This window comes from Pipra filicauda, unplaced genomic scaffold, assembly GCF_003945595.2.
Source record: "Pipra filicauda isolate LSUMZ 115617 unplaced genomic scaffold, ASM394559v2 scaffold47_size6085603_pilon, whole genome shotgun sequence".
Taxonomy (NCBI): Eukaryota; Metazoa; Chordata; class Aves; order Passeriformes; family Pipridae; genus Pipra; species Pipra filicauda.
The window spans coordinates 266,216-286,890 of record NW_024104620.1 but is presented as its reverse complement, the minus strand read 5'-3'; the positions used below and the strand labels follow the sequence as shown (position 1 = coordinate 286,890).

At 58.8% G+C, this 20,675-nt stretch overlaps 3 protein-coding genes and 1 long non-coding RNA gene across 4 annotated transcripts in view; 1 reads left to right on the top strand and 3 right to left on the bottom strand.

Moving 5' to 3' along the window:
* The window catches only part of MGAT5 (alpha-1,6-mannosylglycoprotein 6-beta-N-acetylglucosaminyltransferase), a 140,851-nt gene extending 139,774 nt beyond the window's left edge, over positions 1-1,077 (bottom strand). Inside the window, exon 1 of the mRNA XM_039386297.1 lies at positions 311-1,077. The gene's annotated coding sequence lies outside the window, so the exon portion shown is untranslated. The remainder of the gene's footprint in view (positions 1-310) is intronic.
* Positions 1,078-5,396: 4,319 nt separating this feature from the next.
* On the top strand, positions 5,397-7,320 carry LOC114002750 (translation initiation factor IF-2-like). Its single transcript, XM_039386358.1, has 2 exons — positions 5,397-6,136; positions 6,299-7,320. The coding sequence occupies exons 1-2, from the start codon at positions 5,650-5,652 to the stop codon at positions 7,318-7,320; spliced, it is 1,509 nt and encodes a 502-aa protein (XP_039242292.1). The 5' UTR covers positions 5,397-5,649.
* Positions 7,321-7,327: 7 nt separating this feature from the next.
* Positions 7,328-8,538, bottom strand: LOC114001804. The gene is made up of 3 exons (XM_039386357.1): positions 8,167-8,538; positions 7,936-8,004; positions 7,328-7,778 (listed from the first exon to the last, which is right to left on the bottom strand). Exons 1-3 carry the CDS (start codon positions 8,536-8,538, stop codon positions 7,401-7,403), a joined length of 819 nt encoding a protein of 272 aa, XP_039242291.1. The 3' UTR covers positions 7,328-7,400.
* Positions 8,539-11,142: 2,604 nt separating this feature from the next.
* Positions 11,143-19,101, bottom strand: LOC113988821. Its single transcript, XR_003541031.2, has 2 exons — positions 18,684-19,101; positions 11,143-11,818 (listed from the first exon to the last, which is right to left on the bottom strand). It is a non-coding gene; the product is annotated as an uncharacterized LOC113988821 (long non-coding RNA).
* Between the last annotated feature and the right edge of the window lie 1,574 nt (positions 19,102-20,675).

The window sequence follows — 20,675 nt, the reverse complement described above, 5'->3', positions numbered from 1 at the left end:
ATACCAATCTTTGACCCACAAGATATTTCTCTTAGTGCACTTTAACAATAGCTTTAGGTCATAATTTAAAAATAACAATATTAATAAGCTCTATACTCCCTCTCACCGATCTCTGGGAATGGTCCTGGGGAATTACTTACCTATTTCCACCACCACTAATGGGCTTCGCTCTGTCCTCCGGAACAAGGGGTAAAGCTGTTCCGCCCACCAGCTTAGGGAGAAACGCTGGAGGCACATCTCCAAGCCCCTCCCCGCCCCCCCACAGGCCCCCCCAATTCCACAAAATTCTCCAAGCTTCACTTGGACTCACCACGGCGACGCACGGCGCAGTCCCAGCCGCTGCGGGGAGCCGGGCCCTCTGGGCAAAGGCAGCTGGGCCTGCGAAGCAGCGGCCAAAGAGCCTGCCGCCCTGCTTACAGGGGGCTCCGGCTGCTGCCTGGAGCACAAAGCGCCCGGGACACCAGGGCACTGGCCCCGACTTACAGGGGGGCCCTGGGCCCAAAGGCCTGCGGAGGCTCCTTCTCTCCGCTTCGGGGGGCACCTGACCCGCTCCCCGCTAACGGGGCGGTCGCCCCGCACAGGCTGCCAGCTGAGGGAGCGCAAAGGCTCCCAGACCCGGACCCTGCTTACAGGCGGGTCCACACCCAGGGAGCCACGGAGCTCGGCCTTCCCCCGTGGCATCAAGTACCTGACTCAAGGGCCAGGCACCGGGGCTCGTGGCCTAAGGCCCTGAGCTGGGCCCCGAGGGCAGGGAGGGCACACGCCCAGCCCCACGCCTGTGAGAGGCCGGGGGACCCCGCGGGACACCCGCCTGATTACAGGGGGTCCCTCCAACCGCCCGCCGAGCAGGGGGGACGCACAAAGCCCCACTTAGGGGGCCGCCCCCCCGAGGCCCGGCACTCCCAACAACGGCCTCGCGGCCTAAGGCCGCCGGGGACAGGGCCCCCAGCCCCGAGGACGGGGGGAGGCCCACGCTGGCACGTCGCCAGCAGGACGGGCAGCCCCGCGGCGCGGGTGGCGGTGCCCGCGCCGCCACTAACGGGCTTCGCTCCGTCCTCGGGAACAAGGGGCAAGCCCCTCAGCACGCTGAGGCCCTTCTGGCCCGTGCGCAGCCCGGGGGCGAGCCTGAGGCTCTCCTCTCCTGCTCGGCGGCGGGGCTGGCTCCCCACGGGTTGGCGCACAGAGCCCCTCTTTCCCTCCTGGGAAGTCCAAGCTACGCTGCCTACATCTCTACGGGGGCTACAGGAGGGACCAGCTCGCTCGCTCACTCACACCGACAAGACAAGCACACAAAGGGGGAACGTCCCAGAAGAGGGAGCAAGCTCTGTGCGCCGAGCCGTGGGGAGCCGGCCCTGCCGCCGAGCAGGACGGGAGAGCCTCGGGCTTGCCCCCGGGCTGCGCACGGGCCAGAAGGGCCTCAGCGCGCTGAGGGGCAAGGGACACGGGCTGTGACGCACCCCGACTACGGGGGGTCACTCTGGCTAGGGGCCGCCAGCAGGCACCAAAGGCGCCAAGGGAAAAAGCCCTGCCCTGCTTACAGGGCGGGCGGGCTGGGGGTCCGGGAGAGCTCCGTTTCCCCCCTCGGGCGCGGAGGCGGGCACTCTCGCCCTCCTTACAGGGCGGTTGCCCCTCTCTCCGGGCAGCCACAGGAGCGCGATGGCAAAAGGCCAACGCCAAGCAAAGCAAAGGACCTGGCCCTGCTTACAGGGAGGTCGCCCAGCGCCAAGCCGGCCGGCGCAGCCGGAAGCTGCCCGCCGGACTCTTAGGGATCCCTGCCCCGGGTCATGCCAGGGAGGGGCCTTTGCCCAGAGGGCCCTTCTCCCGCCCCCTCTTGAGCGCGAAGCCGACGCTCTTCTTCCTGGCTCTTGCCTCGCCGTCCCGCTCCACGGCTCCGCTTTCTTCTCGGAGGGCTCCTGCCAAGGCAGGAGGACGCAGCTCGGACTCAGAAGCTCCGAGTCCTCGCACCGAAGGAAAGCAGGACCCAGAGGCAGCTGCCCCGGCCACCACCCGCCCGCCCACTCGCAGCACCCCCACACCTCCACACCACCCCCCAACTTCAGCTGCTCTCACCGCGGCGTCTTCCCGCGTCGGCGCTGCCGTCCCTCCCTCGCGACGCCTCTCCCGCTCTCTTCTCCGACGGCTTCTGCCAGGGCGGGAGGAGGCGGGTGGGCCCGAGAAACACCAGCTCCTCCGTACCAAGGCAACCCGCACCCCACGCCCCCGGAGGCACATCTCCAAGCCCCTCCCCGCCCCCCCACAGGCCCCCCCACTTCCACCAAACTCTCCAAGCTTCACTTGGACTCACCACGGCGACGCACGGCGCAGTCCCAGCCGCTGCGGGGAGCCGGGCCCTCTGGGCAAAGGCAGCTGGGCATGCGAAGCAGCGGCCAAAGAGCCTGCCGCCCTGCTTACAGGGGGCTCCGGCTGCTGCCTGGACCACAAAGCGCCTGGGACACCAGGGCACTGGCCCCGACTTACAGGGGGGCCCTGGGCCCAAAGGCCTGCGGAGGCTCCTTCTCTCCGCTTCGGGGGGCACCTGACCCGCTCCCCGCTAACGGGGCGGTCGCCCCGCACAGGCTGCCAGCTGAGGGAGCGCAAAGGCTCCCAGACCCGGACCCTGCTTACAGGCGGGTCCACACCCAGGGAGCCACGGAGCTCGGCCTTCCCCCGCAGCATCAAGTACCTGGCTCAAGGGCCAGGCACTGGGGCTCGTGGCCTAAGGCCCTGAGCTGGGCCCCGAGGGCAGGGAGGGCACACGCCCAGCCCCACGCCTGTGAGAGGCCGGGGGACCCCGCGGGACACCCGCCTGATTACAGGGGGTCCCTCCAACCGCCCGCCGAGCAGGGGGGACGCACAAAGCCCCACTTAGGGGGCCGCCCCCCCGAGGCCCGGCACTCCCAACAATGGCCTCGCGGCCTAAGGCCGCCGGGGACAGGGCCCCCAGCCCCGAGGACGGGGGGAGGCCCACGCTGGCACGTCGCCAGCAGGACGGGCAGCCCCGCGGCGCGGGTGGCGATGCCCGCGCCGCCACTAACGGGCTTCGCTCCGTCCTCGGGAACAAGGGGCAAGCCCCTCAGCACGCTGAGGCCCTTCTGGCCCGTGCGCGGCCCGGGGGCGAGCCCGAGGCTCTCCTCTCCTGCTCGGCGGCGGGGCTGGCTCCCCACGGGTTGGCGCACAGAGCCCCTCTTTCCCTCCTGGGAAGTCCAAGCTACGCTGCCTACATCTCTACGGGGGCTACAGGAGGGACCAGCTCGCTCGCTCACTCACACCGACAAGACAAGCACACAAAGGGGGAACGTCCCAGAAGAGGGAGCAAGCTCTGTGCGCCGAGCCGTGGGGAGCCGGCCCTGCCGCCGAGCAGGACGGGAGAGCCTCGGGCTTGCCCCCGGGCTGCGCACGGGCCAGAAGGGCCTCAGCGCGCTGAGGGGCAAGGGACACGGGCTGTGACGCACCCCGACTACGGGGGGTCACTCTGGCTAGGGGCCGCCAGCAGGCACCAAAGGCGCCAAGGGAAAAAGCCCTGCCCTGCTTACAGGGCGGGCGGGCTGGGGGTCCGGGAGAGCTCCGTTTCCCCCCTCGGGCGCGGAGGCGGGCACTCTCGCCCTCCTTACAGGGCGGTTGCCCCTCTCTCCGGGCAGCCACAGGAGCGCGATGGCAAAAGGCCAACGCCAAGCAAAGCAAAGGACCTGGCCCTGCTTACAGGGAGGTCGCCCAGCGCCAAGCCGGCCGGCGCAGCCGGAAGCTGCCCGCCGGACTCTTAGGGATCCCTGCCCCGGGTCATGCCAGGGAGGGGCCTTTGCCCAGAGGGCCCTTCTCCCGCCCCCTCTTGAGCGCGAAGCCGACGCTCTTCTTCCTGGCTCTTGCCTCGCCGTCCCGCTCCACGGCTCCGCTTTCTTCTCGGAGGGCTCCTGCCAAGGCAGGAGGACGCAGCTCGGACTCAGAAGCTCCGAGTCCTTGCACCGAAGGAAAGCAGGACCCAGAGGCAGCTGCCCCGGCCACCACCCGCCCGCCCACTCGCAGGACCCCCACACCTCCACACCACCCCCCAACTTCAGCTGCTCTCACCGCGGCGTCTTCCCGCGTCGGCGCTGCCGTCCCTCCCTCGCGACGCCTCTTCCGCTCTCTTCTCCGACGGCTTCTGCCAGGGCGGGAGGAGGCGGGTGGGCCCGAGAAACACCAGCTCCTCCGTACCAAGGCAACCCGCACCCCACGCCCCCGGAGGCACATCTCCAAGCCCCTCCCCGCCCCCCCCACAGGCCCCCCCACTTCCACCAAACTCTCCAAGCTTCACTTGGACTCACCACGGCGACGCACGGCGCAGTCCCAGCCGCTGCGGGGAGCCGGGCCCTCTCTGGGCAAAGGCAGCTGGGCCTGGGAAGCAGCGGCCAAAGAGCCTGCCGCCCTGCTTACAGGGGGCTCCGGCTGCTGCCTGGAGCACAAAGCGCCCGGGACACCAGGGCACTGGCCCCGACTTACAGGGGGGCCCTGGGCCCAAAGGCCTGCGGAGGCTCCTTCTCTCCGCTTCGGGGGGCACCTGACCCGCTCCCCGCTAACGGGGCGGTCGCCCCGCACAGGCTGCCAGCTGAGGGAGCGCAAAGGCTCCCAGACCCGGACCCTGCTTACAGGCGGGTGCGCACCCAGGGAGCCACGGAGCTCGGCCTTCCCCCGCAGCATCAAGTACCTGGCTCAAGGGCCAGGCACTGGGGCTCGTGGCCTAAGGCCCTGAGCTGGGCCCCGAGGGCAGGGAGGGCACACGCCCAGCCCCACGCCTGTGAGAGGCCGGGGGACCCCGCGGGACACCCGCCTGATTACAGGGGGTCCCTCCAACCGCCCGCCGAGCAGGGGGGACGCACAAAGCCCCACTTAGGGGGCCGCCCCCCCGAGGCCCGGCACTCCCAACAACGGCCTCGCGGCCTAAGGCCGCCGGGGACAGGGCCCCCAGCCCCGAGGACGGGGGGAGGCCCACGCTGGCACGTCGCCAGCAGGACGGGCAGCCCCGCGGCGCGGGTGGCGGTGCCCGCGCCGCCACTAACGGGCTTCGCTCCGTCCTCGGGAACAAGGGGCAAGCCCCTCAGCACGCTGAGGCCCTTCTGGCCCGTGCGCGGCCCGGGGGCGAGCCCGAGGCTCTCCTCTCCTGCTCGGCGGCGGGGCTGGCTCCCCACGGGTTGGCGCACAGAGCCCCTCTTTCCCTCCTGGGAAGTCCAAGCTACGCTGCCTACATCTCTACGGGGGCTACAGGAGGGACCAGCTCGCTCGCTCACTCACACCGACAAGACAAGCACACAAAGGGGGAACGTCCCAGAAGAGGGAGCAAGCTCTGTGCGCCGAGCCGTGGGGAGCCGGCCCTGCCGCCGAGCAGGACGGGAGAGCCTCGGGCTTGCCCCCGGGCTGCGCACGGGCCAGAAGGGCCTCAGCGCGCTGAGGGGCAAGGGACACGGGCTGTGACGCACCCCGACTACGGGGGGTCACTCTGGCTAGGGGCCGCCAGCAGGCACCAAAGGCGCCAAGGGAAAAAGCCCTGCCCTGCTTACAGGGCGGGCGGGCTGGGGGTCCGGGAGAGCTCCGTTTCCCCCCTCGGGCGCGGAGGCGGGCACTCTCGCCCTCCTTACAGGGCGGTTGCCCCTCTCTCCGGGCAGCCACAGGAGCGCGATGGCAAAAGGCCAACGCCAAGCAAAGCAAAGGACCTGGCCCTGCTTACAGGGAGGTCGCCCAGCGCCAAGCCGGCCGGCGCAGCCGGAAGCTGCCCGCCGGACTCTTAGGGATCCCTGCCCCGGGTCATGCCAGGGAGGGGCCTTTGCCCAGAGGGCCCTTCTCCCGCCCCCTCTTGAGCGCGAAGCCGACGCTCTTCTTCCTGGCTCTTGCCTCGCCGTCCCGCTCCACGGCTCCGCTTTCTTCTCGGAGGGCTCCTGCCAAGGCAGGAGGACGCAGCTCGGACTCAGAAGCTCCGAGTCCTTGCACCGAAGGAAAGCAGGACCCAGAGGCAGCTGCCCCGGCCACCACCCGCCCGCCCACTCGCAGGACCCCCACACCTCCACACCACCCCCCAACTTCAGCTGCTCTCACCGCGGCGTCTTCCCGCGTCGGCGCTGCCGTCCCTCCCTCGCGACGCCTCTTCCGCTCTCTTCTCCGACGGCTTCTGCCAGGGCGGGAGGAGGCGGGTGGGCCCGAGAAACACCAGCTCCTCCGTACCAAGGCAACCCGCACCCCACGCCCCCGGAGGCACATCTCCAAGCCCCTCCCCGCCCCCCCACAGGCCCCCCCACTTCCACCAAACTCTCCAAGCTTCACTTGGACTCACCACGGCGACGCACGGCGCAGTCCCAGCCGCTGCGGGGAGCCGGGCCCTCTGGGCAAAGGCAGCTGGGCCTGGGAAGCAGCGGCCAAAGAGCCTGCCGCCCTGCTTACAGGGGGCTCCGGCTGCTGCCTGGAGCACAAAGCGCCCGGGACACCAGGGCACTGGCCCCGACTTACAGGGGGGCCCTGGGCCCAAAGGCCTGCGGAGGCTCCTTCTCTCCGCTTCGGGGGGCACCTGACCCGCTCCCCGCTAACGGGGCGGTCGCCCCGCACAGGCTGCCAGCTGAGGGAGCGCAAAGGCTCCCAGACCCGGACCCTGCTTACAGGCGGGTGCACACCCAGGGAGCCACGGAGCTCGGCCTTCCCCCGCAGCATCAAGTACCTGGCTCAAGGGCCAGGCACTGGGGCTCGTGGCCTAAGGCCCTGAGCTGGGCCCCGAGGGCAGGGAGGGCACACGCCCAGCCCCACGCCTGTGAGAGGCCGGGGGACCCCGCGGGACACCCGCCTGATTACAGGGGGTCCCTCCAACCGCCCGCCGAGCAGGGGGGACGCACAAAGCCCCACTTAGGGGGCCGCCCCCCCGAGGCCCGGCACTCCCAACAACGGCCTCGCGGCCTAAGGCCGCCGGGGACAGGGCCCCCAGCCCCGAGGACGGGGGGAGGCCCACGCTGGCACGTCGCCAGCAGGACGGGCAGCCCCGCGGCGCGGGTGGCGGTGCCCGCGCCGCCACTAACGGGCTTCGCTCCGTCCTCGGGAACAAGGGGCAAGCCCCTCAGCACGCTGAGGCCCTTCTGGCCCGTGCGCAGCCCGGGGGCGAGCCTGAGGCTCTCCTCTCCTGCTCGGCGGCGGGACCAGCTCGGCTCGCACCGACAAGACAAGCACCACGTCCCGGCAAGCTCTGTGCGCCGAGCCGTGGGGAGCCGGCCCTGCCGCCGAGCAGGACAGGAGAGCCTCGGGCTCGCCCCCGGGCTGCGCGCGGGCCAGAAGGGCCTCAGCGCGCTGAGGGGCAAGGGACACGGGCTGTGACGCCCCGACTACGGGGGGTCACTCTGGCTAGGGGCCGCCAGCAGGCACCAAAGGTGCCAAGGGAAAAAGCCCTGCCCTGCTTACAGGGCGGGCGGGCTGGGGGTCGGGAGAGCTCCGTTTCCCCCCTCGGGCGCGGAGGCGGGCACTCTCGCCCTCCTTACAGGGCGGTTGCCCCTCTCTCCGGGCAGCCACAGGAGCGCGATGGCAAAAGGCCAACGCCAAGCAAAGCAAAGGACCTGGCCCTGCTTACAGGGAGGTCGCCCAGCGCCAAGCCGGCCGGCGCAGCCGGAAGCTGCCCGCCGGACTCTTAGGGATCCCTGCCCCGGGTCATGCCAGGGAGGGGCCTTTGCCCAGAGGGCCCTTCTCCCGCCCCCTCTTGAGCGCGAAGCCGACGCTCTTCTTCCTGGCTCTTGCCTCGCCGTCCCGCTCCACGGCTCCGCTTTCTTCTCGGAGGGCTCCTGCCAAGGCAGGAGGACGCAGCTCGGACTCAGAAGCTCCGAGTCCTTGCACGGAAGGAAAGCAGGACCCAGGGGCAGCTGGCCCAGCCACCACCCGCCCGCCCACTCGCAGGACCCCCCCACCTCCAGGCCACCCCCCAACTTCAGCCGCTCTCACCGCGGCGTCTTCCCGCGCCGGCGCTGCCGTCCCGCGCGACGCCTCTTCCGCTCTCTTCTCCGACGGCTTCTGCCAGGGCGGGAGGAGGCGGGTGGGCCCGAGAAACACCAGCTCCTCCGTACCAAGGCAACCCGCACCCCACGCCCCCGGAGGCACATCTCCAAGCCCCTCCCCGCCCCCCCACAGGCCCCCCCACTTCCACCAAACTCTCCAAGCTTCACTTGGACTCACCACGGCGACGCACGGCGCAGTCCCAGCCGCTGCGGGGAGCCGGGCCCTCTGGGCAAAGGCAGCTGGGCCTGGGAAGCAGCGGCCAAAGAGCCTGCCGCCCTGCTTACAGGGGGCTCCGGCTGCTGCCTGGACCACAAAGCACCTGGGACACCAGGGCACTGGCCCCGACTTACAGGGGGGCCCTGGGCCCAAAGGCCTGCGGAGGCTCCCTTCTCTCCGCTTCGGGGGGCACCTGACCCGCTCCCCGCTAACGGGGCGGTCGCCCCGCACAGGCTGCCAGCTGAGGGAGCGCAAAGGCTCCCAGACCCGGACCCTGCTTACAGGCGGGTCCACACCCAGGGAGCCACGGAGCTCGGCCTTCCCCCGCAGCATCAAGTACCTGACTCAAGGGCCAGGCACCGGGGCTCGTGGCCTAAGGCCCTGAGCTGGGCCCCGAGGGCAGGGAGGGCACACGCCCAGCCCCACGCCTGTGAGAGGCCGGGGGACCCCGCGGGACACCCGCCTGATTACAGGGGGTCCCTCCAACCGCCCGCCGAGCAGGGGGGACGCACAAAGCCCCACTTAGGGGGCCGCCCCCCCGAGGCCCGGCACTCCCAACAACGGCCTCGCGGCCTAAGGCCGCCGGGGACAGGGCCCCCAGCCCCGAGGACGGGGGGAGGCCCACGCTGGCACGTCGCCAGCAGGACGGGCAGCCCCGCGGCGCGGGTGGCGGTGCCCGCGCCGCCACTAACGGGCTTCGCTCCGTCCTGGGGGACAAGGGGCAAGCCCCTCAGCACGCTGAGGCCCTTCTGGCCCGTGCGCAGCCCGGGGGCGAGCCTGAGGCTCTCCTCTCCTGCTCGGCGGCGGGGCTGGCTCCCCACGGGTTGGCGCACAGAGCCCCTCTTTCCCTCCTGGGAAGTCCAAGCTACGCTGCCTACATCTCTACGGGGGCTACAGGAGGGACCAGCTCGCTCGCTCACTCGCACCGACAAGACAAGCACACAAAGGGGGAACGTCCCAGAAGAGGGAGCAAGCTCTGTGCGCCGAGCCGTGGGGAGCCGGCCCTGCCGCCGAGCAGGACAGGAGAGCCTCGGGCTCGCCCCCGGGCTGCGCGCGGGCCAGAAGGGCCTCAGCGCGCTGAGGGGCAAGGGACACGGGCTGTGACGCACCCCGACTACGGGGGGGTCACTCTGGCTAGGGGCCGCCAGCAGGCACCAAAGGTGCCAAGGGAAAAAGCCCTGCCCTGCTTACAGGGCGGGCGGGCTGGGGGTCCGGGAGAGCTCCGTTTCCCCCCTCGGGCGCGGAGGCGGGCACTCTCGCCCTCCTTACAGGGCGGTTGCCCCTCTCTCCGGGCAGCCACAGGAGCGCGATGGCAAAAGGCCAACGCCAAGCAAAGCAAAGGACCTGGCCCTGCTTACAGGGAGGTCGCCCAGCGCCAAGCCGGCCGGCGCAGCCGGAAGCTGCCCGCCGGACTCTTAGGGATCCCTGCCCCGGGTCATGCCAGGGAGGGGCCTTTGCCCAGAGGGCCCTTCTCCCGCCCCCTCTTGAGCGCGAAGCCGACGCTCTTCTTCCTGGCTCTTGCCTCGCCGTCCCGCTCCACGGCTCCGCTTTCTTCTCGGAGGGCTCCTGCCAAGGCAGGAGGACGCAGCTCGGACTCAGAAGCTCCGAGTCCTTGCACCGAAGGAAAGCAGGACCCAGAGGCAGCTGCCCCGGCCACCACCCGCCCGCCCACTCGCAGGACCCCCACACCTCCACACCACCCCCCAACTTCAGCTGCTCTCACCGCGGCGTCTTCCCGCGTCGGCGCTGCCGTCCCTCCCTCGCGACGCCTCTTCCGCTCTCTTCTCCGACGGCTTCTGCCAGGGCGGGAGGAGGCGGGTGGGCCCGAGAAACACCAGCTCCTCCGTACCAAGGCAACCCGCACCCCACGCCCCCGGAGGCACATCTCCAAGCCCCTCCCCGCCCCCCCCACAGGCCCCCCCACTTCCACCAAACTCTCCAAGCTTCACTTGGACTCACCACGGCGACGCACGGCGCAGTCCCAGCCGCTGCGGGGAGCCGGGCCCTCTGGGCAAAGGCAGCTGGGCATGCGAAGCAGCGGCCAAAGAGCCTGCCGCCCTGCTTACAGGGGGCTCCGGCTGCTGCCTGGACCACAAAGCGCCTGGGACACCAGGGCACTGGCCCCGACTTACAGGGGGGCCCTGGGCCCAAAGGCCTGCGGAGGCTCCTTCTCTCCGCTTCGGGGGGCACCTGACCCGCTCCCCGCTAACGGGGCGGTCGCCCCGCACAGGCTGCCAGCTGAGGGAGCGCAAAGGCTCCCAGACCCGGACCCTGCTTACAGGCGGGTCCACACCCAGGGAGCCACGGAGCTCGGCCTTCCCCCGCAGCATCAAGTACCTGGCTCAAGGGCCAGGCACTGGGGCTCGTGGCCTAAGGCCCTGAGCTGGGCCCCGAGGGCAGGGAGGGCACACGCCCAGCCCCACGCCTGTGAGAGGCCGGGGGACCCCGCGGGACACCCGCCTGATTACAGGGGGTCCCTCCAACCGCCCGCCGAGCAGGGGGGACGCACAAAGCCCCACTTAGGGGGCCGCCCCCCCGAGGCCCGGCACTCCCAACAACGGCCTCGCGGCCTAAGGCCGCCGGGGACAGGGCCCCCAGCCCCGAGGACGGGGGGAGGCCCACGCTGGCACGTCGCCAGCAGGACGGGCAGCCCCGCGGCGCGGGTGGCGGTGCCCGCGCCGCCACTAACGGGCTTCGCTCCGTCCTCGGGAACAAGGGGCAAGCCCCTCAGCACGCTGAGGCCCTTCTGGCCCGTGCGCAGCCCGGGGGCGAGCCTGAGGCTCTCCTCTCCTGCTCGGCGGCGGGGCTGGCTCCCCACGGGTTGGCGCACAGAGCCCCTCTTTCCCTCCTGGGAAGTCCAAGCTACGCTGCCTACATCTCTACGGGGGCTACAGGAGGGACCAGCTCGCTCGCTCACTCACACCGACAAGACAAGCACACAAAGGGGGAACGTCCCAGAAGAGGGAGCAAGCTCTGTGCGCCGAGCCGTGGGGAGCCGGCCCTGCCGCCGAGCAGGACAGGAGAGCCTCGGGCTCGCCCCCGGGCTGCGCACGGGCCAGAAGGGCCTCAGCGCGCTGAGGGGCAAGGGACACGGGCTGTGACGCACCCCGACTACGGGGGGTCACTCTGGCTAGGGGCCGCCAGCAGGCACCAAAGGTGCCAAGGGAAAAAGCCCTGCCCTGCTTACAGGGCGGGCGGGCTGGGGGTCCGGGAGAGCTCCGTTTCCCCCCTCGGGCGCGGAGGCGGGCACTCTCGCCCTCCTTACAGGGCGGTTGCCCCTCTCTCCGGGCAGCCACAGGAGCGCGATGGCAAAAGGCCAACGCCAAGCAAAGCAAAGGACCTGGCCCTGCTTACAGGGAGGTCGCCCAGCGCCAAGCCGGCCGGCGCAGCCGGAAGCTGCCCGCCGGACTCTTAGGGATCCCTGCCCCGGGTCATGCCAGGGAGGGGCCTTTGCCCAGAGGGCCCTTCTCCCACCCCCTCTTGAGCGCGAAGCCGACGCTCTTCTTCCTGGCTCTTGCCTCGCCGGTCCACTCTTTAGCTCTATGCTGCTGCTCTTCTTCTTTTCTCTTGCCTCGAAGTTACACTCCAGTCTCTTCTTTCTTCTTCCTCGCTTCTGCCAAAGTAGGAGGACACAGTTTATCCTCAGAAATACCAGCTCCTCCCCAAGAAGGAAAACATCCCTATACCCCCAGAGGGAGATGTCCAAGCCACTACCCACCCACAGGCCCCCCCACCTCCACAAATCCCTCCAAACTTCACTTGGGTTAGGGCACCAGCAGCAGCATCAGCTGCAGGGGTTGCGATGAGCAGGCAATGGATGGACCGCTGTTGTGGGGTCAGGGGGGTCCAGTAACTCTCTTTGGCTGCGCAGTTGCCGTGAGACTTCTGTAGAACAATGGACACAGCCAGCTTTCTCCTGTCATGAGGTGCAAGTTAAAGTGCCTCTTCCGTCACCACCAGTTCAACCAACAGACAACAAATGCACAACAGTTAAAACACCACCGTGGCACTCCTACCAAGAAACCAACCCACAGCCCTCACCAGCCTCAGAACAGCTTCTATGCCTAGGACGGCCTGATGGAGGAGGAAGATTAGAAATTGACACCCTAGAAATCTTAGCTGAGCTGTGGCAAACCGAACTCAGTGAGACGAGAGAACCAGAAAGAAGACAAGCAGTTTTGGATCCTGCAGAAGAGGAAGAACAGCAAACATGGCTACAGGTACTACTTCAGCTCGAAGAAGAGAATACAGACTGGGAAAGCACACAAAACATATTCCTGCCCAAGCCGAGACCATCAGTGAAGTCAAAGCTACCAATGTTAAAATGGACAATATATATATTGGCTACGTTGCTAACAATAGCAGCTGTTGGTTTTATGCTGCGAGAATTTCAGCTGGAACAACACAATCCACCTACTGACACAACCAACAATCTAAAGGTAACATTGCAAAATACAGCAGACATACAACTATCAGCTACCATATTTAACTTACTAACTCACAAAAGGACAACTTTACTAATTGACAAATTATCTACTATTATAAAAGGTTCTTTTGTGTTACAGGGGGGAAGAATAGAAATACTAGGAGGGACCCTGAATCGAGTATTTACTTCTCACTATTTTAAAATGCTGTTAGACAGTATGCCATACACAGCATGGAAAGCCAAACCTAAACAAGTAGAAGAAACAAGCAATTAAAATTTCAACTGCAGAAACACATAAGCCTTTACACACAGTCACTGCAAAAGCCTTGATAAAGCAAAACAAACAAATCCCTCATACAACACAAGCCCAAAGATGCCTCACAAGGCTGCAACATACAGCAATACACACCTCCAAATCCATTCAAAACAAACATGCATAAATTTGCCTATACTCAAATTAAACAATTAGAATGGCAGGCAAAGACAGCAGTATCAAACATTTTAACAACAGAACAGATGTAACCTCACAATGGCTCTTAAAAAACATCCAAACCTGTTTAACAAGTTTTCTTAAACTAGCACCCCCAAAACAAAACAGAGACATCATAACCAGCAATAGCCCAGACATTAACCCTGTTTTCATTGGACCCACTGAAATCACTCATTCTGTAGAACAGAGGCTGCCTCAGTCAAAGAGGAAGTCAATTAACAGCGGATTTTTCCCAAAGGCAGTTTCACTGCAGCTAAACCCACAAGTGGCCCAAGAAACAAATAGCCCTAAATCCGTGATACAGTGGCCTTTCCTTAAAACAGAGGTGATGCATTTACACACAACACTAGAAAACCATATAAACACAGCCTTGCTACGTACAAAAACCCCTTCACTAATCTATCAATCTCTCTAAGTAGAGAAAAATGGATTTTCATACTTTTTACCCCTGTCTCAGAGTGCAAAAAGATTAGAATTTTTGAAAACCAAGATTTTGCAAATGACTTTTTAGTTAAAGAAAAGGATAAAAAACACTTCTTGCATAACTGCCTTTGCAAAACAAGAAATAATGTGTTGCCCCTCAAACATAACAATGGTTTACTGCTTAACAACTGGGTGGAATTAGATTTCGTCATCTTCTACCACTATTCCTGTTCCTATAAAAGCTTTCCTACAAACTCTTTGGCTAAACAAACAAGTGACTTGCCTTTTGGTGAGGAAAACGACAAGCAAACCCCTCTCATCTCTTACTCAAAATCTTCTTTCTTACATAATATGGGAAAAAGAAAGCAAAACATAGCGAACTAAAACTTTATTAACTATTCACTCATAGCACTGCATTTTACATTTTCAAGAAAATATAAATTTTACTTCTAACATTTGTGGTTTTTTCTTTTTTGTTTTCAAATCAGTTTTCTTAAAAGTACTGTAAATTGTTTTCTTAACAATAGAAATAAAGGGTAGAAAATAGTTTAAAAACATTTACACATGGAATAAAATTTAGCATCTCACCATTTTAAAGCCCAATATATTCATTAATTCATATTTTTTAAATATAAAACTGGCTGATACAAAACTTTCATTAGGTTTAGCAGTTTCATATTCTTCTAGTTATGCTAAAGAATGCAAGATAAACCTTTTATCAATTAGCAAACAAAATTGCTACACGTATTATAAAAACTGGAGCAATATAAGCAATTTACTAGGAAGATAAATTTGAATTAAATAAATTTACCCACAGATTGTTTCAGCATAGATTGCATGCTGATTACCAATCAATTGCTGGACTCAAGATGAAAAAAAAGATTTGAAACCTTCTTAGTGTAAAGAGAGAGAAAAATTCTCTTTGTTGCCTAAAAGCTCTTGCTATTGCCTTTCACCATGTAAATTGGTGTCATTTTAACCAAAAACATTTAAGTTTATTTCCACAAAACCAAAACACTACAGCTTTAAAAATTTTTTCCCTATTTTTTCATTAATTTCCCAGTAGCTTTATTTGAATTATTAAAAATAAAATTATTAGAAGTTATCAAATTCTCAAATACATCCACATACATGCAATTATCATAACAATGTTATTCAAATAATAAGTATAGAATCTTAAACATCCCCATATTTGTTACATTCAAACATTCTCAAAACATTTTGCAATCACAGAACAACATACATAATGTCAACAAGAGTGCAAAATAGCTGCTTGTAAATTGCAGCTACCTGAGAGACTGAATTAAACCTGGTTACAGTTGCTCTAACTGATATTATTAAGAAATGGGGACTGTAAACCATTAAAAAAAAAATTTAACAGGACCAACAATGGAATCTCCAATACAAGAAAACTACACAACGAAAGATGTAGTAAGTAAATGGGACACTAAGACCATCTACATCTGGACAAACTAAAGAAGACAACGGAACAATAAGGTACAAACCGTGGACCGGGACTCTATGTAAGTTTTACAACTTACTCATACATGCAAGACATTTAAATTGTTTTGTAATTAACCTATGAATGTTATAATTGAGTCATGCTATGCTACTTTCACATCTCGAAGCCTCCTTCCTTCGAGATTTCACTAACCCTCATTTACCTAGAAAAATACACACCACATAATTCCTTGTTAATCACACAAAATCTAACTCTTACATAAGACACATCCATTCACACACATTCCAGATAGAATAATACAACACACACTAGAAAAAGGCAAAAGATACTACCAAATACTAATTTGTTTTGCAATTTTAAACATTCCAAAAACCATAAACACAAACAATGATCCTGTATGTTATTCAACTAAAGCTAAAACACATCTCGCAAATCAGAAGATATTCCATTCCACAAACATGCTGCACTCACCCACAGAACAATTGTAAAAAGAGCACACTGCACACTAAAAGAAATGCTTCAAAGGCAAAAAAGAGGGGAGTTGGTATATAGCCCCCAGGAACGCTTATGGAAAGCATCATATGTTCTAAATTTCTTAAACTGTGATGATACAAACCCATAGCAGGTATGAATACCAACATAAAACTCAAATACTTTCATCTTCCAAAGCACCAGTTATGATTAAAAATCTAATATCTAGGCAATGGTCAGGACCAGTAGATCTCAGAACTTGAGGGAGGATATATGCCTGTGTATCCAAGGGTACCAAATTACAAAGGATCTCTTCTAAATGTGTCAGGCCTTATATTAGCCCTCCCTCACAACAGAAACAATCACCAGAAAAAATGAGTGAAGAAACTGGATTTGAAGAAACATAACCAACAATAGTAAAAGGAACACACCACACATTGAGAAACATGCTATAAAAACACAAAAAAGGGAGGGAAAGAGATATGGGTCTGGTCCCTATATGTGTAAATCTACATTAACACTTCTTCAAAACAGGAACAATCACAAAGAAGCAATAAACAAACAGAACCAAAAGAAACACACAAACAGTAACCAATACAAACCCAAAACTCCATGATTCAAACACAATAAAGGGTTTAAGAATGCATGTGTTAGGAGAGAATGAAACAGTGGCCATCGGAATGTGAATGAGAAAGTTGAGTGGAGATATGTATGTGTGTGTGAATGCAAATACACTTTACAGGAAGATATCTTAAACACTCATTCAACAACACTACCTCAAACAACACTACTTCAAACACAACATCTACAACCCAACACATTTCCCTTTCAAATAAAGATGATGCCTTTACCCAATCACACAAAATTACCCTCAGATAAAAGATTCTACACATCTACAAACCCTGGCTAATTCAAGGTTGCTTGAATATTGCACAAACCAATAAAGTTGTAAACAGCTCAATAAAGGCCTTGTGATGATAGGCCCTGGTTTTTATAAACAGATAAGATAAGATTGGTTATATTAAGGATGTTTAAAAAATGTATTGTTTTACAACTTGTTAATTATTTAGAGAAGGGGAGATGTGGCAAGGAATTATGGGAGTTGTAGTTTTCCACCTTCTCACGCATGCTCAATCAATACTTGATTGTCGTTTGGAAGATCATGTGACATGTTTAAGTGCTGTATTTAAACCAAATTGTTTTGTAATAAACCTTAATTCTGCCCTGGCACTTGATTGTGTCACCGGCAGCGTTTGTGCCTTATTCACCACCTTACTCACACTTCACCTCACTCACACTTTACCTGAGATCTTCCCTCAAGACATCCCCTGCATGTGCTTTCCAAGTTCCCTCAGCTTTACCTCTCTGAAACTCTCAGTCCCCTCTGTGGTACCTCACCAAGGGTGACGGACTTCAAGAAGCTTTTTCCTCAGTAACTCCACTGAAACACCCTGCTGCCCCTGCTGCTCAACAACCCCTACCTCTGTAACAGCCCAAAATCTGCTCTAGGGCAACTCCACAACCTTTCATCGCCTTTCAACTGCTCCCGTCCCACAGACCGGGGGAGGAGCAGGACACCGGAGGCTGAGGGGAGGGCCGGAAAAGCGGCGCAGCAGCAGCGACCAACCCGCCCTTGCTCTGCCCCACCCCGTCTCGTCTCCCTCAGGGCACCCTCAGGGCCCCTCGGTGACCCTCCAGAGCACCCTTTTCGCCCTGTGTCCCTCACAGCACCTAAAGGGACACAGGAGACACTCACCCCTCAGGGCACCCTCTTCACCCTCAGAGTTCCTCAGGGACGCACCGAGCACCTGCCTCCCCCCTCAGCAACATGCAGGAAACCTGCCTTCCCCTCAGGGACACAGAGAACACACGCCTCTCCCTCAGTGACTCTCAAAGTTCCTCGCTGGTACTCAAGGCACCCAGTTGCCACTCAGTGATCCTCAGCAACAAACGAGGCACCTGCTTTCCCCTCAGCGACCTTCACAGCCCCTCAGGGAACCCTCTTCACCCACAGTGACCCTCCCAGAACCCTCAGCAACACACGAGGCACCCACTTTCCCCTCAGTGATGTACCGGACACCCACCTCTTCCTCACTGACCCTCAAAGCCCCTCAGTGACACTTGGGGCACCCAGTTCCTCCCCTGTGACCCTCATGGACCCTCAGCGACACACAGGGCACCTGCCTCCCCCTCAGTGACACACAGGACCTCCTCCTTTCCCTCAGTGATACAGGGGGCACCAGCCTCCTTCTCTTGTGACCCTCAAAACCCCTCAGTGACACTCAGGACACCACATATTTCAACCCCCAAAATGTCCCCTACTCAGCTTTTCCCTCCTAAGATTTTCAGTCTGTCCCTCACACTTTACCTGACATCTTCCCTCAAAACATCCCCTGCATGTGCTTTCCAAGTTCCCTCAGCTTTACCTCTCTGACACTCTTAGTCCCATTTGTGTTACCTCACCAAGGGTGACGGAGTTCAAGAAGCTTTTCCCTCAATAACTCTACTGAAACACCCTGCTGCCCAACACTCTGTATTACCTCTGTAACAGCTCAAAATCTGCCTTAGTGCGACTCCACAACCTTTCACCTGCGCCCGCCTCACGGACCGGGGAGTGGCGAGACACTGCAGCTGAGGGGGCTGAGGGCGCTGAGGGGGCTGAGGGCGCTGAGGGGGCTGAGGGGAGGGCGGGAAAAGCAGCGCAGCCTCAGCGACCGACCCGCCCTGCCCCGTCTCATCTGGTCTCCCTCAGGGCACCCTCAGGGATCCTCGGTGACCCTTCAGAGCACCCTTTTTGCCCTGTGTCCCTCACAGCCCCTAAAGGGACACAGAAGACACCAGTGTAGCCCTCGGGGCACCCTCTTCTCCCTCAGAGATCCTCAGGGACGCATCGGGGACCTGCCTCCCCCCTCAGCAACATGCGGGAAACCTGCCTTCCCCTCAGTGACACATAGCACATCCTCCTTCCCCTCAGTGATACAGGGGGCACCAGCCTCCTTCTCTTGTGACCCTCAAAACCCCTCAGTGACACTCAGGACACCACATATTTCAACCCCCAAAATGTCCCCTACTCAGCTTTTCCCTCCAAGATTTTCAGTCTGTCCCTCACACTTTACCTGACATCTTCCCTCAAAACATCCCCTGCATGTGCTTTCCAAGTTCCCTCAGCTTTACCTCTCTGACACTCTTAGTCCCCTTTGTCTTACCTCACCAAGGGTGACGGAGTTCAAGAAGCTTTTTCCTCAATAACTCCACTGAAAGACCGTGCTGCCCTTCTGACGCTGCTGCTCAACACTGTTTAACGTCTTTAACAGCCCAAAATCTTCTCTAGGGCGATTCCACAACCTTTTATCGAGCTTCTCCGAAGCGCCTTTTACCTGCGCCCACCTCACAGACCGGGGAGTGGCGGGACACTGCGGCTGAGGGCGCTGAGGGCGCTGAGGGCGCTGAGGGGGCTGAGGGCGCTGAGGGGGCTGAGGGCGCTGAGGGGAGGGCGGGAAACGCAGCGCAGCCTCGGCGACCGACCCGCCCCGGCCCGTCTGGTCTCCCTCAGGGCACCCTTAGGGCCCCTCAGTGACCCTTCAGAGCACCCTTTTCACCCTGTGTCCCTCACAGCCCCTAAAGGGACACAGGAGACACTCACATAGCCCCCCAGGCACCCTCTTCCCCCTCAGAGATAAACAGAACACCCACCTCTCCCTCAGTGATACAGGGCATACTCAGGTCCCTCTCAGTGAGTCACGTAGCCCCTCAGGGACACAGATGGCACCCATTTTCCTGGAATAATTTTTTTTTCAAATGATCAAGTTGGGATCATTCACACCTGAAAGTCCTTAAAAAAACCCACATTTGGCTGAGGCACTTCACACACACTAACCAGCTTTTGACATGAATTTTGGAATGCTTAGGAAATTACAGAAGCATGAAACCTGTGAATAATTTAGGAGTATTTTTGAAGGACTTGTAGTTAAAGGGCCTGTTAACTTGATATGATCCAGGTGAAATAGAGGAAAAAGGCAAACGATTTCAGTGATAAAGAATTAAATTAATACAATTAATTTATAGAAAATAGGCCTAATTTAACTCTCTGAGAGATTACAGATGTAATCCTACTGTGGAGATATCATATGCTTTAACTGTTAGCTTGTTAATCCAGCGAGCTCAATATGCTACTGCTCATTTATAATAGCTGGCACTGTAGCACATACAGTCTGGAACTGATGGGTTAGAAAAATAATGCCAGTGAGAAATAATCATCCAGTGAGGCTGTTTAAAATTGTGTCTTCCAAAGGAAAGCACTCAAAGAGAAGTGATGCCAGTTTTATGCATCCCCTGTATTTAAATATAAAATCACCATGGACAAAATATGCAGATGACACAGAAATTTGACAGCAGGACAGATAATGATGCTGAAGTCACACAGAGTAACATGGATAGTTTGGTAAAGAGAATAAACCTGTGCAGTTAGCTTCTGTTTTAATATATTCACATGAAGAGCTGTATGTCTAAAAAATAAAATTTTTAAGTATGGAGGGGAGGACAGTATCCTTAAAAACAGCAACTTTGAAAAGTGCTTATAAATCATGTTGAACAACTGAGTCAACACACTGTTGTGTGTGTTGTGTGTGTGAGGTAAACAGGATTAAGAAGACCTTTAAAATCTATTCAGGAAGGCAGTGTGTAGGAATAGAAAGGCAATTTTTTTAATGAAGCCAGTACTAGAATATTGCTTACAAGTCAGGTGTCAAGTGTTTCTAACAGTGGAAGAAATGAAGGTGGTGTAAGAAGAAAGCCACAAAGATTATCTGAATGCTTGAAAAAAAGCCCTACTGTGAAGGACAGAATGAATGCAATTTGCTAAGCTTATCAAAAAAGAGTTTGAAAGGTAACTAGATTGTAGCAGAGAAGTACTAACACACAGAGAACATACCATGTATTAAAAGGCTTTTTAACCTCAGGGAAGAGATTCCTGTATCCTAAACCATTCAACAGCCAAACAGGCTGCTGCCCTGCTTACAGGGGGCTCCAGCGCGGGCACATGCCCAGACCCTGGCTACAGACGGGTCTCAGTGCCTGTTATTTACATTTGAGTAAATAGTGATGTCTTTTCTGTTGTATGTCCTGGAACCAGAAAATGCTTAAATTGTCTTTTTTTGTTGTTGGTTGGTTTTTTTTTTTTAAAGTGAATTTTAATACCT

Bases quoted from the DNA above. Each gene is read 5' to 3' on its own strand.
- LOC114001804 (XM_039386357.1), bottom strand. From the start codon at position 8,538: ATGCTGCGGGGGAAGGCCGAGCTCCGTGGCTCCCTGGGTGTGGACCCG. The intron at 8,005-8,166 runs GTGAGTCCAAGT...CCGCCCTGGCAG, and splicing joins CTGCGCCGTGCGTCGCCGTG to AAGCCGTCGGAGAAGAGAGC. The intron at 7,779-7,935 runs GTGAGAGCGGCT...CTGCCTTGGCAG, and splicing joins CGGCGCGGGAAGACGCCGCG to GAGCCCTCCGAGAAGAAAGC.
- LOC114002750 (XM_039386358.1), top strand. From the start codon at position 5,650: ATGGCAAAAGGCCAACGCCAAGCAAAGCAAAGGACCTGGCCCTGCTTA. The intron at 6,137-6,298 runs CTGCCAGGGCGG...ACTTGGACTCAC, and splicing joins GCTCTCTTCTCCGACGGCTT to CACGGCGACGCACGGCGCAG.